Below are 12,765 nucleotides of genomic sequence, written 5' to 3'. Positions count from 1 at the left end.
GGTAGTAGCAGAAGCAGCTGCTGTAGGGGGCATTGCTGTAATAAAGGCTTCTTGCAGTTCAGGGCTGCTGGATGGGCTATAGCAAAGCTGGCTGCTGGAACAAAACTTGCGAGAGCTGCTGTAAGAAAGCCAGTGTGTTTGACTAAATATATGTATACTTCTAGTTGAAGTACAGGTTTTAATTGGATGGATATAAAGAAGCACCATAGTTTAATTATCATAGTTTTTTTACGTGAGAATTTGGTTACCAATAAGAGTGGCTACAACAACAAAACCATATAAGAATACCAGTGTAAAAGGAAAAACTCAATAGCCCAAATAGAGAGTGATAAAGTCCCAGGGAAAAAACGTAGTCTCTAGAAATAGACGGAAGAGTCCAAATGTAGAAGGACCACTTGTTCAGTGGCTGCAGCTCTTCCAGCAGAGTGATTGATTGTCTCTGTGCACTATAACTTTATTCAAAACAGTATAAAAAAAGCTATTAAAATGCACTCACAAAAGTAGGAGAAATCAAGCTCATCATCAGTCCATAGTTGCTTGTGGAGCTCCGTAGGGAGGCGTGACAGGGATGGAATCTGCAAGTAGAAGCCGCAACCACGCTGGAGAACAAATCAAGACTGGAACCGGACGTGACGATGGACGTGGTGACGTCAGGGGGTAGTGGGTGGTAACATGTTTTGGAGCTTAGGGACGCTCCTTTGTCAACCCATCTGGTTCCAGCGCTGGCTTGCGTTTCAGCGTGGATTTGGTTTCTGCTTGTGTATTCCATCCCTGTCACGCCAAGCTCTGCACTACTCCTCAGCTAAACTCCACCTGACCAGTACAACTGCTCTCAAGCACCAATCTGCCAGCCTTCTCCCTACCGAGCTCAGTTCCCATTCACAAAAGAAAGATATAAGATTTGAAAACTCCTTATAAAACAGCGCAGATCTGACTTTTGTATGTCCCATTCTCTTTATAAAGGCTTCTGGTTGATTTCTGGGTGTAGTACACTGAATTTCTAGGTTACACCTACACTAAAGGTTAACTTTAATCTGTTATTTTATATATAAATGGACATTGCAGGGTGTCAGCTTTTTTTTTTAGTTTTCAAGTCTCTTAGCGCTTTCCATTCCCCCCCGAAGTCAGTTTATTAATCAGTTTCCATTTTTGTGTGATGCTTTGTAGAGTTCATTGACTGGTTTCCTTCTTCATTTCATAACAGGTCCGGCACAAAACTACACAGAAAGTATATGCAATGAAACTTCTTAGTAAATTCGAAATGATCAAGAGATCGGATTCTGCTTTTTTTTGGGAGGAAAGAGATATCATGGCCTTTGCAAATAGCCCCTGGGTAGTTCAGGTAAAAAGTTACTTTATTATTTTAACTTTTATTGTTCTTTTTTATCATTTTTTTTATAATAGTAATCATTTTAAAACTGATCTGTAGTTTACATACCAAAAGTGGACTCGATGGACCATTTGGTCTTTTTCTGTCACCACTGTTTTATTTGTTTGATACCCAACACATGGACACTTGATGGCCCATGTAAGAATTCTATTTGTCATTTATCATGTTTAACCCTTTATATGTTCATCTACAGCTGTTCTGTGCCTTTCAAGATGACAAGTACCTTTACATGGTCATGGAGTACATGCCGGGTGGTGATCTTGTGAACCTTATGAGTAACTACGATGTGCCTGAGAAGTGGGCCAAATTCTACACTGCCGAAGTGGTCCTTGCCCTAGATGCCATTCATTCCATGGGTTTGATCCACCGAGACGTCAAACCGGACAACATGCTGCTGGATAAACATGGACACGTCAAGCTTGCGGACTTTGGCACCTGTATGAAGATGGATGATGTAAGCATAAAAATAAAAGTTAGGATTACTAATCATTATAAAGTCTTTAAAGCTGAATTCCAGGTATGGTTTCTTTATATATAGTTACACTGGTCCAGCTTGAATCAAGTTAACTATGTAAATACCATACCTGGCCTATACTCCTGGAAGATGGAAATCACTGAACTAGACACCACTAATCTAGTGATCCCCACTTGGTTTCAGATCCTCTGCCGAGTGGCTGCTCTGCTGCATTCTGGACACAGGAAGTCCGCCATATGACACAGACACCGTTCAGAGAATGCTTTGCATTTTCTGAATGAATACAAAGTGATCTCTGATTGGACGAGGTGGTGACCATGTTACCACCCCAACTCATTCATTGAGAGAACACTTTGCATTAATTCAGAAAAGGCAAAGCACTCTCTGAATGGTGTCTGTGTCGGGTGGCCGACCTCCTCTGTTCAAAATGCAGCAGGGAAGGCGCTCACATGGGACCCAGAAGTGTGTGGAAATCACTGGAGTAACAGTGTCTACTTAAAGTGGTTATAAACTCTTGTAAAAAAAAAACGAACGAGCCGTTTCTTCAGTACTTATGGGCTGTTTACGTCGGCACATGCGGATATCGTGAATATCTCCTAAATGGTGCAAGTTTAGGAGATATTCACGGTACCTACAGGTAAGCCTCGTTATAGACTTACCTTTAGGTAAAAGTGGTAGTAAAGGGTTTACACTCACTTTAAGTGATTTGCAGCTTCCAGGGGCATTGGCCAAGCTGGACCAATTTAACTATATAGAAAATATTCATACCTGGAATTCATCTTTAAGTACTTGTTCAAACTGGGGAAAAATAGTTTGTTATGATAATCCAAGGAGTGTCTGATTAATGACATGTTACGTGAGTCATTTTTTTACCAAGTGACATCCTTTTCTCTTCTTTAACTGTTAAAGTGATTGTAAAGTCTCGTTTTAGACTTACCTCCTCTTTGCAGTTCATTTCACACAGAGCAGCCCAGATCCTCCTCCTCTTGGGTCCCTCTTCGCTGCTCCTGGCCTCTCCTTCCTGTCGAGTGACCCCACATCAAGCAGCTTGCTATGGGGACACCCGAGCCGAGTCACAGCTCCCTGTGTTCATTCAGACACGGAGCTCCGACGCGGTCTAACCTCATTCCCTTTCTCCCCTGAATGGCATACTGGCTTTGATTGATGGCCGCGGGAGACAGTGGCGCCACTGCAGTGTTCCAGCCAGGAGGAGAGTTCCAGGCAGCTACGACACTCATGGACATCGCTGGAGTGAGCTGGGGCTCAGGTAAGTAATTAGGATGTGCTGGGGGGGGGGCTGTCACATACAGAAGTTTTTTTTATGTTAATGCATAGAATGCATTAGGATAAAAAAAACCTGCTGCCTTTACAACACCTTTAAATCCGTAATGGCCTCAGGCCTTTATTGGCAAATAAGTAGATAGTTATGTAGTCACTCAGTCATCAGATAAAGTTGGTTGCATGGTCTAATGTCTGAAGCTAGGTACACATTATCAGCGGGCTGAACAAAAAAAAACAACTGAGGTGCTTGATGTACTAACAAGCTGATGTTAGTACAGCGATCTCCCCACTGAGCTTTTGTGTTCTAACAGGGGGACTGCCCCTCTGTCAGAACACACTGGTCAGTGCTCGCAGCCTTTGGCTACCATCGCTGATCAGATGCAGATCAGATTCTGGTATTCCAGCATGCCCATTTGAATGAAGCCGGCCATTCAGCCAGATTCTGTCAGACGGCTGATTGAACGCACAGGCTTAATTTTGGCCATTTTCTGCTAAATTGGCTGATATTCTGCCCATGTGTCCCAGGCCTAACCAGGCATTTATATGTAACAAACAAATCTGGATATCCCATGAACGAATATAATAAGTATTACCAAAATAAATTTTTTTAACGTTATTACACATTCATAAGATTGTTTCAGATGGGCTGAGCACATCCAATGAGCTATCCAAACAAACTTTGAGAACAGATTTCCGTTAGGGTGCGCTCATACGTGGTGACTCGTGGCCATTAAATATAGTGGCTAACGTCATATTACTCGCAGTTATTTGTTAAAACCAGTGGCTGCTATTTGCTGTACCCTAGCAGCATGTTGGTAAATACGTCCTCTAGTGTCACGATGGAATCCTGGTTTCCTAGCATTCCATTCAGCATTGCCAGAGGATTCGTATTAAATTCTTCCCGAGAAAGTCACAGCTTCCGCTCCTGAGGGCTCTGTTGATTTCAGGAACATAGCACAGAATGTGCCAGCCTGGTTTGCAGCTTGCTCAGATGTTACCATATAGGAGCAGAATATATGCGAGGAATGAAGCTGAAGAAAAGAATACTTTCAGACTAGTTTTGTGGGAAATGTAGCTGATGCAATGGGTTGGGTTTTCGGCTTCTTACAGCGCCAGCTAGTGGTCACATAAAAGATATGCAATTCAAAACCCTCAGTTGTTTAATGCACCTTTTAATCTATAAAACAAGAATGTCCTCTGATCAAAAGAGTATGTAAAGGCAACTTGGCCCTGTCATTGTCTTGGTGACTTTCATCACCGTGATAGAAAGTGAGAGGAAGTCCAAACTTTGGAGTCACATGAGCAAGAGGAGAGAGAAGATCCCTTGGGGCCGCTTTCTAATGCCCTGTACACACGGTCGGAAATTCTTACAACAAAATCCATCGGATTTTTTCCGACGGATTTTGTGCCAAACTTGTCTTACATACACTCGGTGGGACAATGCGATCGTTCAGAAGGTGGTGACGTTTGTTGCGTATGACGGGACTATGTAGAGGCTAGTAGCCAATAGCTTTGGTCTCGTAATTTAATCTGAGCATGCGTGGCACTTTGACCTTCGGAATTCTCTACAAACGATCGGAAAAACTCAAATCAGATTTTTTTTGGACGGAAAATTTTAGATCCCGCTCTCAAATTTTTTCCGTCTGAATTTTCTGACGGAAAAAGTCCGATAGAGCCCACACACGATTGGATTTTACGACAATATAATCCGATCAGACTTTTTCCGTCTGAATTTCTGACCATGTGTACAGGGCATTAGATGGGGATTTTCTCTTGTTTCCTGTTGCATCTCCAGCCTGAAGGCGAAGGACAATCATCCCAGAAGGGACACAAGCTGAAAATATTAAAAGGACAGGGATTTTAACCCTTTCCTACTCTAAATAAAATAAAAAGCTTATTAGTATGTTTGACATTAAGGCTGGGTTCACACTGCTGCGGGGGGAGATCCGGATGTGATTCGCACAGCAAATCACATCCGATCTCCGTAGCGCTGCGAGTTCAGCCATACAGATAGTATGGCTGAATTCGCAGCGCTCCCGCAGCAAACTCGCACGGGACCCTTTTTTTGGTCCGCAACAGAATCGGATCGCATGGGGGTTCACACCATGCGATCCGATTCATGTGCGAGTCGGCAGATCGCACTGCGATATGCGGACGGATCTGGGGGTGTCATTAACATAACATTGACACTCCCAGCCGTCCGCATAGGGCAGTGTGAACTGCCGGCGGGAGGTGTGCGATGCGGGAAAACGCCGCGGATTCGCGGCGTTCCCGCATCGCAGCGGTGTGAACCCAGCCTAAGGGCCAGTTCAAACCAGATGCAGTTCCGTGTGCTTTTTTTCTGCACAAAATGCATGCACTGTGTTTTTCATGTATTCCAATGGCTCTAGTTCACACCATGCAGTCAGTTTCTGCACCGGTGTCAACTAGAGCCATTGGAATACATGAAAAACACGGTGCATGCGTTTTTAGTGCAGAAAAAAGCGCACGGATCTGCATCTGGTGTGCACTGGCCCTTAAGTGAAACATCACTCAACATATCAACTATATTTATGTCGCTAACACTAAATAGAAAGGAAACTATAGTTTCTTGTTTTAAACTGTATTTTAACCACTTGACCACTGGGCACTTAAACACCCTTAATAACCAGACCAATTTTCAGCGCTCTCACATTTTGACAATTACTCAGTCATGCAACACTGTCCCATATGAAATTTTTGTCCTTTTTTTCACACAAATAGAGCTTTCTTTTGGTGGTATTTAATCACCGCTCGGTTTTTTATTTTTTGTGCTATAAAAGAAAAAAAATACCGAAAATTATGTAAAAAAATGAATTTTTCTTCGTTTCTGTTATAAAATTTAGCAGATTAGTAATTTTTCTTCATAAATTTTGTCCAAAATTTATACTACTACATATCTTTGGTAAAAATAAGTACAAATTGGTGGATATTATTTGGTCTTTGTGAAAGTTATAGAGTCCACAAGCTATGGTGCCAATATCTGAAAATTGATCACACCTGAAGTACTGACGGCCTATTTCAATTCTTGAGGCCCTAACATGCCAGAAAAGTACAAATACCCCCCAAATGACCCCTTTTTGGAAATAAGACATTCCAAGGTATTTAGTAAGAGGCATGATGAGTTTTTTGAAGTTGTCATTTTTTTCCCACAATTCTTTGCAAAATCAAGATTTTTTTTTACTTTTATTTTTTTTTTTTCACAAAATTGTCATATTATCAGTTTATTTCTCACGCACAGCATATGCATACCACAAATTACACCCCAAAACACATTCTGCTATTACTCCCGAGTACGGCGATACCACATGTGTGAGACTTTTACACAGTGTGGCCACATACAGAGGCCCAACATGCAGGGAGCGCCGTCAGGCATTCTGGAGCATCCAGGACAATTCTGACATTTCTCTCCATGTAAAAATCATAATTTATTTTCTAGAAAATTACATAGAATCCCAAAACATTATATATAGTTTTTTTAGCAAACACCCTGGAGAATACAATGGTGGTCGTTGCAACTTTTTATCTCGCATTGTAATTGTGCAGCAATTTTTCTAATGCTTTTTTTGGAAAAAAAAAAAACAGTTTTGTGCTAAAAAAAAACAGTAAAGTTAGCCCAATTTTTGCATAATGTGAAAGATGAAGTTACGCCGAGTAAATAGATACCTAACATGTCACTCTTCAAAATTGCACACGCTCGTGGAATCGCTACTTAAAAATCCCCATAGGCGACGCTTTAAACTTTTTTACTGGTTACATATTTTGAGTTACAGAGGAGGTCTAGGGCTAGAATTATTGCTCTCGCTCTAACGTTCGCAGCGATACCTCACATGTGTGGTTTGAACACCATTTTCATATGTGGGCTGGACTTACGTATGCGTTCGCTTCTGCATGCGAGCACATGGGGACAGGGGTGCTTTAAAAATTATTATTATTTTTTTTTATTGTTCATTTTACTTTATTTATTTTAATTTGAATTTTTTTCCCCCAAAAATAAATTTTTTGATCACTTTTATTCCTATTACAAGGAATGTAAACATCCCTTGTAATAGGAATATGGCATGACAGGTCCTCTTTACAGTGAGATATGGGGTCAATAAGACCCCGCATCTCACCTCTAGGCTGGGAAAAAAAAAAAAAGATTCTGGCTTTGATCGTATTGGCGAGTCGGTAGAAGCACCGGAGGGAGGGGGGGGGGGGGAAATGTCTATGGCTGGGTATTGCAGGGTATCTCCGAGTATGGCTGGGTATCTCCGGGTACTGCAGAGTATTGGCTGGTATTGCAGAGTATTTGCAGGGAATTGAGGGGTTAAATTTCGGTGAGCAGCGATGTGGGCACTGCAGATGCAACCCACAGCGCTGCTGACACCGATCTCTTCCCCCTCCGCTGTACCGATCGGTACAGAGAGGGGGAGGGAGGAACTGGCGTCATAACATGACGCCGGTTTGTTTACAAGTGATCACTCCGTGTTTTGATGGAGCGATCACGTGGTAAACGACCATGATGAGCGGCCATTTACCGTGATGCGCCAGGTCCTGTGGACCCGGCGGTCACGGATGCTCTCGAGTGCGCCCCCCAGGGGGCGCGCGAGAGCAGAATTCTGGGAGGACGTCGTAAGACGGCCTCTCAGAGTTAAAAAATCGCCCTGTAGCCGTCATTCGGCTATGGGCCGGTTGTTAAGTGGTTAAATGTCTTCAGTTAATTCCTGGTTTCCAGGCCTAGGCAAATAATGCCAGACATCCCAGGAGTCTTCGGGAGGGAGGGAAATAGGGGTTTTCTCAGCTAAGCACAACCTCCCTAATGCCTGAGCTAAGCGCAGATGGATTCCAGGAGGTAAATTGTACATGAATCCATCTGCCCTTACTCAAGATGGCTGCTGCTGGAAATGCTAGGGGTGGTCTTTTTTAATGTGATTTCTGAACAAAATAAGGCATAAGAGACATTGATGATGGGAGAATTTGCTTTGAATATTAAAAATGTATTAAATAACATTTTTTGGTTTGTGGTGCTTCTATGCTGTGAAGTTCCGCTTTATGTCTCATGGAATGCAGTTTTCTCAAGCAAATCATTGAATGTAAATTGATTGCAAAGTTTTTTGGCTGGAAATCATGCCAGTAACATTACTTCCTGTTTAAGGCTGACAGCGCTAAGCAAGTGCCTCACATTTGGCATCAGTGTTGTCAGAATGACACACAAGCTCCTTCAGTTGGCCATTGGGCTGCCTAACTAATACAACTGAAGGAGAGCACATGGAAGGCTGACCACTCTGCTGCTAATGGTGAGGCAGCAGCTTAGCGTTGTCCGCTTGCAACAGGAATTGCTACTACTGGCAGGATCTTCAGGTAAGAATCTTAGCTACTGAAGTTTTGCCAACATCTGGCGCTTTAGTCTTCCTTTTTTTTTTTTTTTGGTTTTCCAGGCATTTGCTTGGCTTCTCTGTGTAAATCTCAGTTGAGCTACTGAGCTCTGTAAACTGGCTTTTTACCACAAATAAGTGAATAAGCCAGAGAGCAGACTCCATCTCCGATTTTGACAGCTTCCACTATTTTCTTTATATAATCCATAGTACTTTAGCAATCCCTTTTCCTTTCCTATAAAGTTTTTGTTTTTGACTAAGCTCCAATCTTTGTTTTACAAGTTGAATTAAAAACTTAATTTTAAAAAGTTAAGAACTTTTAAGACCCTTTTCACACTGGGGCAGTTTTTAGGCGTTTTAGCGATGGAAATGGCCTCTGCTAAGCACCTGAATGATCACAACATACAGGGATATACAATGTAATACTGGCATATAATCACACACATAGGTTGGACTTGTGTCTTTTTTCAACTTGCTAGCATTAGTAAATACTGTATATAGGAAAGTACACTATATTACCAAAAGTATTGGGACACCTGCCTTTACACACACACACATGAACTTTAATGGCATCCCAGTCTTAGTCTGTAGGGTTCAATATTGATTGGCCCACCCTTTGTAGCTATAACAGCTTCAACTCTTCTGGGAAGGCTGTCCACAAGGTTTAGGAATGTGTCTATGGGAATGTTTGACCATTTTTCCAGAAGCACATTTGTGAATTCAGGCACTAATGTGGATGAGAAGGCCTGGCTCACAGTCTCCGCTCTAATTCATGCCACAGGTGTTCTATCGGGTTGAGGTCAGGACTCTGTGCAGGCCAGTCAAATTCCTCCACCCCAAATTCGCTCATCCATGTCTTTATGGACCTTGCCCTAAAGTCAGGCATCCCAATACCTTTGATAACATGTATAATTTATATTTACTTGTTTTTAATCCTTTTTTTTTTTTTTTGATGTCATGCTTCCCAGTAGTCTTCAGGAGGGGAGGAGCAGTTTTCTCAGCTAAGCACACTCTCCTGTCTGCATGCTTGACCTGAGGGCAGATGGATTCTAGGAAATAAATGCTGCATGAATCATCTGCCTTTACTCAAGTTTGCCACAGCCAGAATTGCTAGGGGGTTTTTCAAAGTGATTTCTCAGCAAAATAAATCATGGCGATATGGATAAATGGGGGAGTTTACTTTGATTATTAAAAATTAAAGAGGGATTCCACCAAAAAAAAAAAAATATTAAAAGCCAGCAGCTATAAATACTACAGCTGCTGACTTTTAATTAATGGACACTCACCTGTCCCGGGTTCCAGCGATGCCGAGGCCGATCGATCTCTCGGCTGCTGCAGTCACCATTCTAGGTGAGGGAATCAGGAAGTGAAGCGAATCGGCTTCACTTCCCGGTTCCCTACTGCGCATGCGCGAGCCGCGCCGCGCAATAGAAAATCTCTGCGCTGTCACTGGGACCCATGTGTGTCCCAGCAGACAGCGCGGCAGGGCAGGAAATGGCGTAGACTCCCACGGGAGTCTATACCCGGAAGTAGGTGAAAATACCTGTCTTTGACAGGTATCTCCACCCCCCTCCCCCCTGAAAGGTGCCAATTGTGACACCGGAGGGGGGGAGGGATCCGTTCAGTGGAGGTTCCACTTTAGGGTGGAATCCCACTTTAATTAAATAGTGTTTTTGGTTTGTGGTGCTCAGATCCATTATAGTTCTGGACAAATATAGATAATCGTTTCCTTTTAAGCCCTCTAAACCATTACACATACAGTGCCTTGAAAAAGTATTCATACCCCTTGAAATTTTCCACATTTTGTCATGTTACAACCAAAAAAGTAAATGTATTTTATTGGGACTTTATGTGATAGATCAACACAAAGTGACACATAATTGTGAAGTGGAAGGAAAATGATAAATGTTTTTTTTTTTTTAAATATCTGAAAAGTGTGGCGTGCATTTGTATTCAGCCCCCTTCACTCTGATACCCCTAACTAAAATCTAGTGGAACCAATTGCCTTCAGAAGTCACATAATTAGTAAATAGAGTTCCCCTGTGTGTATATTAATCTCAGTATAAATACAGCTGTTCTGTGAAGCCCTCAGAGGTTTGTTAGGGAACCTTAGGGATGAAGTCAGGGATAAAGTTGCGGAGCAGTTTAAAGCAGGGTTAGCTTATAATATGTATAAATTGCTGTTCACAGACGCTCTCCATCCAATCTGACAGAGCTTGAGCTATTTTGAAAAGAATGGGCAAAATGTCACTCTGTAGATCTGCAAAGCTGGTAGAGACATCCCCAAAAGGAATTACAGTGAAAGGTGGTTCTACAAAGTATTGACTCAGGGGAGCTGAATACAAATGCACATACTGAATTTATAATATGCACCTTTTCACCATGAAAATCGGGTGAAAATAGCGTGTGCATGTTATACACCGATACTTCAATTTTAGCTGCCCCAGAGAGGACAGGGAGGGGGACGAGACGTCCGATTACATATAGTGAGAATCTCCTGTTTACTTGGCGGCCTCTGTAATTGGAAGTCCCATCTCCTGGGAATGTGACGTAAATAACAAAATATACCGCGCTGTCTACACAATAGCAGCCAGCACAAAAGTGTAAAATAAACAGAAATATATATGGAAAATGTGCAGCGCTAAACAAATGATGATCAATATCAAAAATAAAATTGACATATGAAAAAATGCAATATAAATAGTGACACGTGTTCCGTGAGAAATTAAAGTCCAAGATGTAAACAAAAAAGGGGGACACTGACACGTCCCAAATGTATTCCAAAAGGGTGACATTCAAAACATAGATGGGTAACAGTCACAGAAATCCTGAGTGAACATCCAAAATGTGACAGAGGTAACATAGAAGATCCGCCACCAAAAGCACCAGTCACTTACCAGAAAGCATACACTCATACAGGTGTACACCTGATGGGTCAAACACTCCATAATGATGGATAAAGCAGGTAAAGCAAATGGGCAAATAAGCTCAACCATAAAGAGAAAAGAGAGGAAGAACAGGGCACATAGCGTAATTCTGTAAGGAATGTTTATTGTTGTAAACATAAGAGTTGCACTTACATTTCCAGAGTAAAACCAGGGGATCAGCGTAACAGCCCGGCGCATTTTGCCTAAATAGGCATCATCATCACGTGTCACTATTTATATTTTTTTCATATGTTAATTTTATTTTTGATATTGATCATCATTTGCTTAGCGCTGCACATTTTTCATATATCCATCTCCTGGGAAGCCATTGGACCACTGTTCTGTCTATCATAGGAGATTCTCACTGTATGTAATCTGTCAGCGCTTGTCCCGCCCTCCTCCCTGTCCCCTCTAGCTGCAGATGGGCATCGATCTGACTGCATTGAAGGCAATGGTGAGACAGCTGCATTAATGTCAATGGTGAGGCTGCAGCATTGATGGCAATGGTGAGGCTACATTAACCACTTGGGATCCGCGGTATTGCCAAATGACGGCATTAGCGCGGACCTACTTTTCCGGGACTACGTCTATTGACGTCGTCCCGTGCACGAGCGGCCTGCGCGCCCCTTGAGGGGCGCGCGCGGCGCGCTCTGTGATCGGCGAGTCCATGAGACTCGCCTGATCACCGATCCATGCAAGGGGTCGATCCCGACCCCTTATCACGTGATCAGCTGTCAGCCAATGACAGCTGATCAGGTGATATAACGGAGCCGGTAATCGGCTAGTATTCCTCCTCGCGCTGACAGCGCGAGGAGAAAAAAAAAAAGCCGATCACCGGCGGCCGTGATCGGGACATCAGTCCCGATCACGCCCAGCAATGCAAGCGCCCACCTGCCCCCTGCAGTGCCACCCTAATAAAAAAGTAAGTGCCCCCCGTCAGTGCCACCCAGCAGCGCCCATAGTGCCACCCAGCAGCGCCCATAGTGCCACCCAGCAGCGCCCATAGTGCCACCCAGCAGTGCCCACAGTGCCACCCAGCAGTGCCACCCACAGTGCCCACAATCTGCCTCAAAGGTGCTGCACCCCAGTGCCGCCCATCAGTGCCCAGCAGTGTCGCCCATCAGTGCCCAGCAGTGCCGCCCATCAGTGCCACCTATCAGAGCCACCTATCAGAGCCACCTATCAGTGCCACCTATCAGTGCCCATCAGGCCCATCTATCAGTGGTACCTATCAGTGCCCATCCGTGCCACCCATCCGTGCCATCTTATCTGTGCCCATCTTTGCCCATCAGTGCCGCCTTATCTGTGCCCATCGGT

The 12,765-nt window shown here is 43.3% G+C and overlaps 1 protein-coding gene across 4 annotated transcripts in view; it reads left to right on the top strand.

The window, feature by feature from the left end:
- ROCK2 (Rho associated coiled-coil containing protein kinase 2) overlaps window positions 1-12,765 on the top strand; it is a 267,460-nt gene that overhangs the window by 129,127 nt on the left and 125,568 nt on the right. For all 4 annotated transcript variants that reach the window (XM_077488794.1, XM_077488796.1, XM_077488797.1 and 1 more), the window contains exons 4-5: window positions 1,205-1,342; window positions 1,584-1,844. In XM_077488794.1, coding sequence (XP_077344920.1) covers window positions 1,205-1,342; window positions 1,584-1,844 — 399 coding nt within the window. The remainder of the gene's footprint in view (window positions 1-1,204; window positions 1,343-1,583; window positions 1,845-12,765) is intronic.

Source organism: Lithobates pipiens, unplaced genomic scaffold (assembly GCF_037356315.1).
Source record: "Lithobates pipiens isolate NorthernLeopardFrog02 unplaced genomic scaffold, aLitPip1_a1.2 Scaffold_18, whole genome shotgun sequence".
In the NCBI taxonomy this organism is placed as follows: Eukaryota; Metazoa; Chordata; class Amphibia; order Anura; family Ranidae; genus Lithobates; species Lithobates pipiens.
This window is presented reverse-complemented; position numbering and strand designations above follow the sequence as displayed.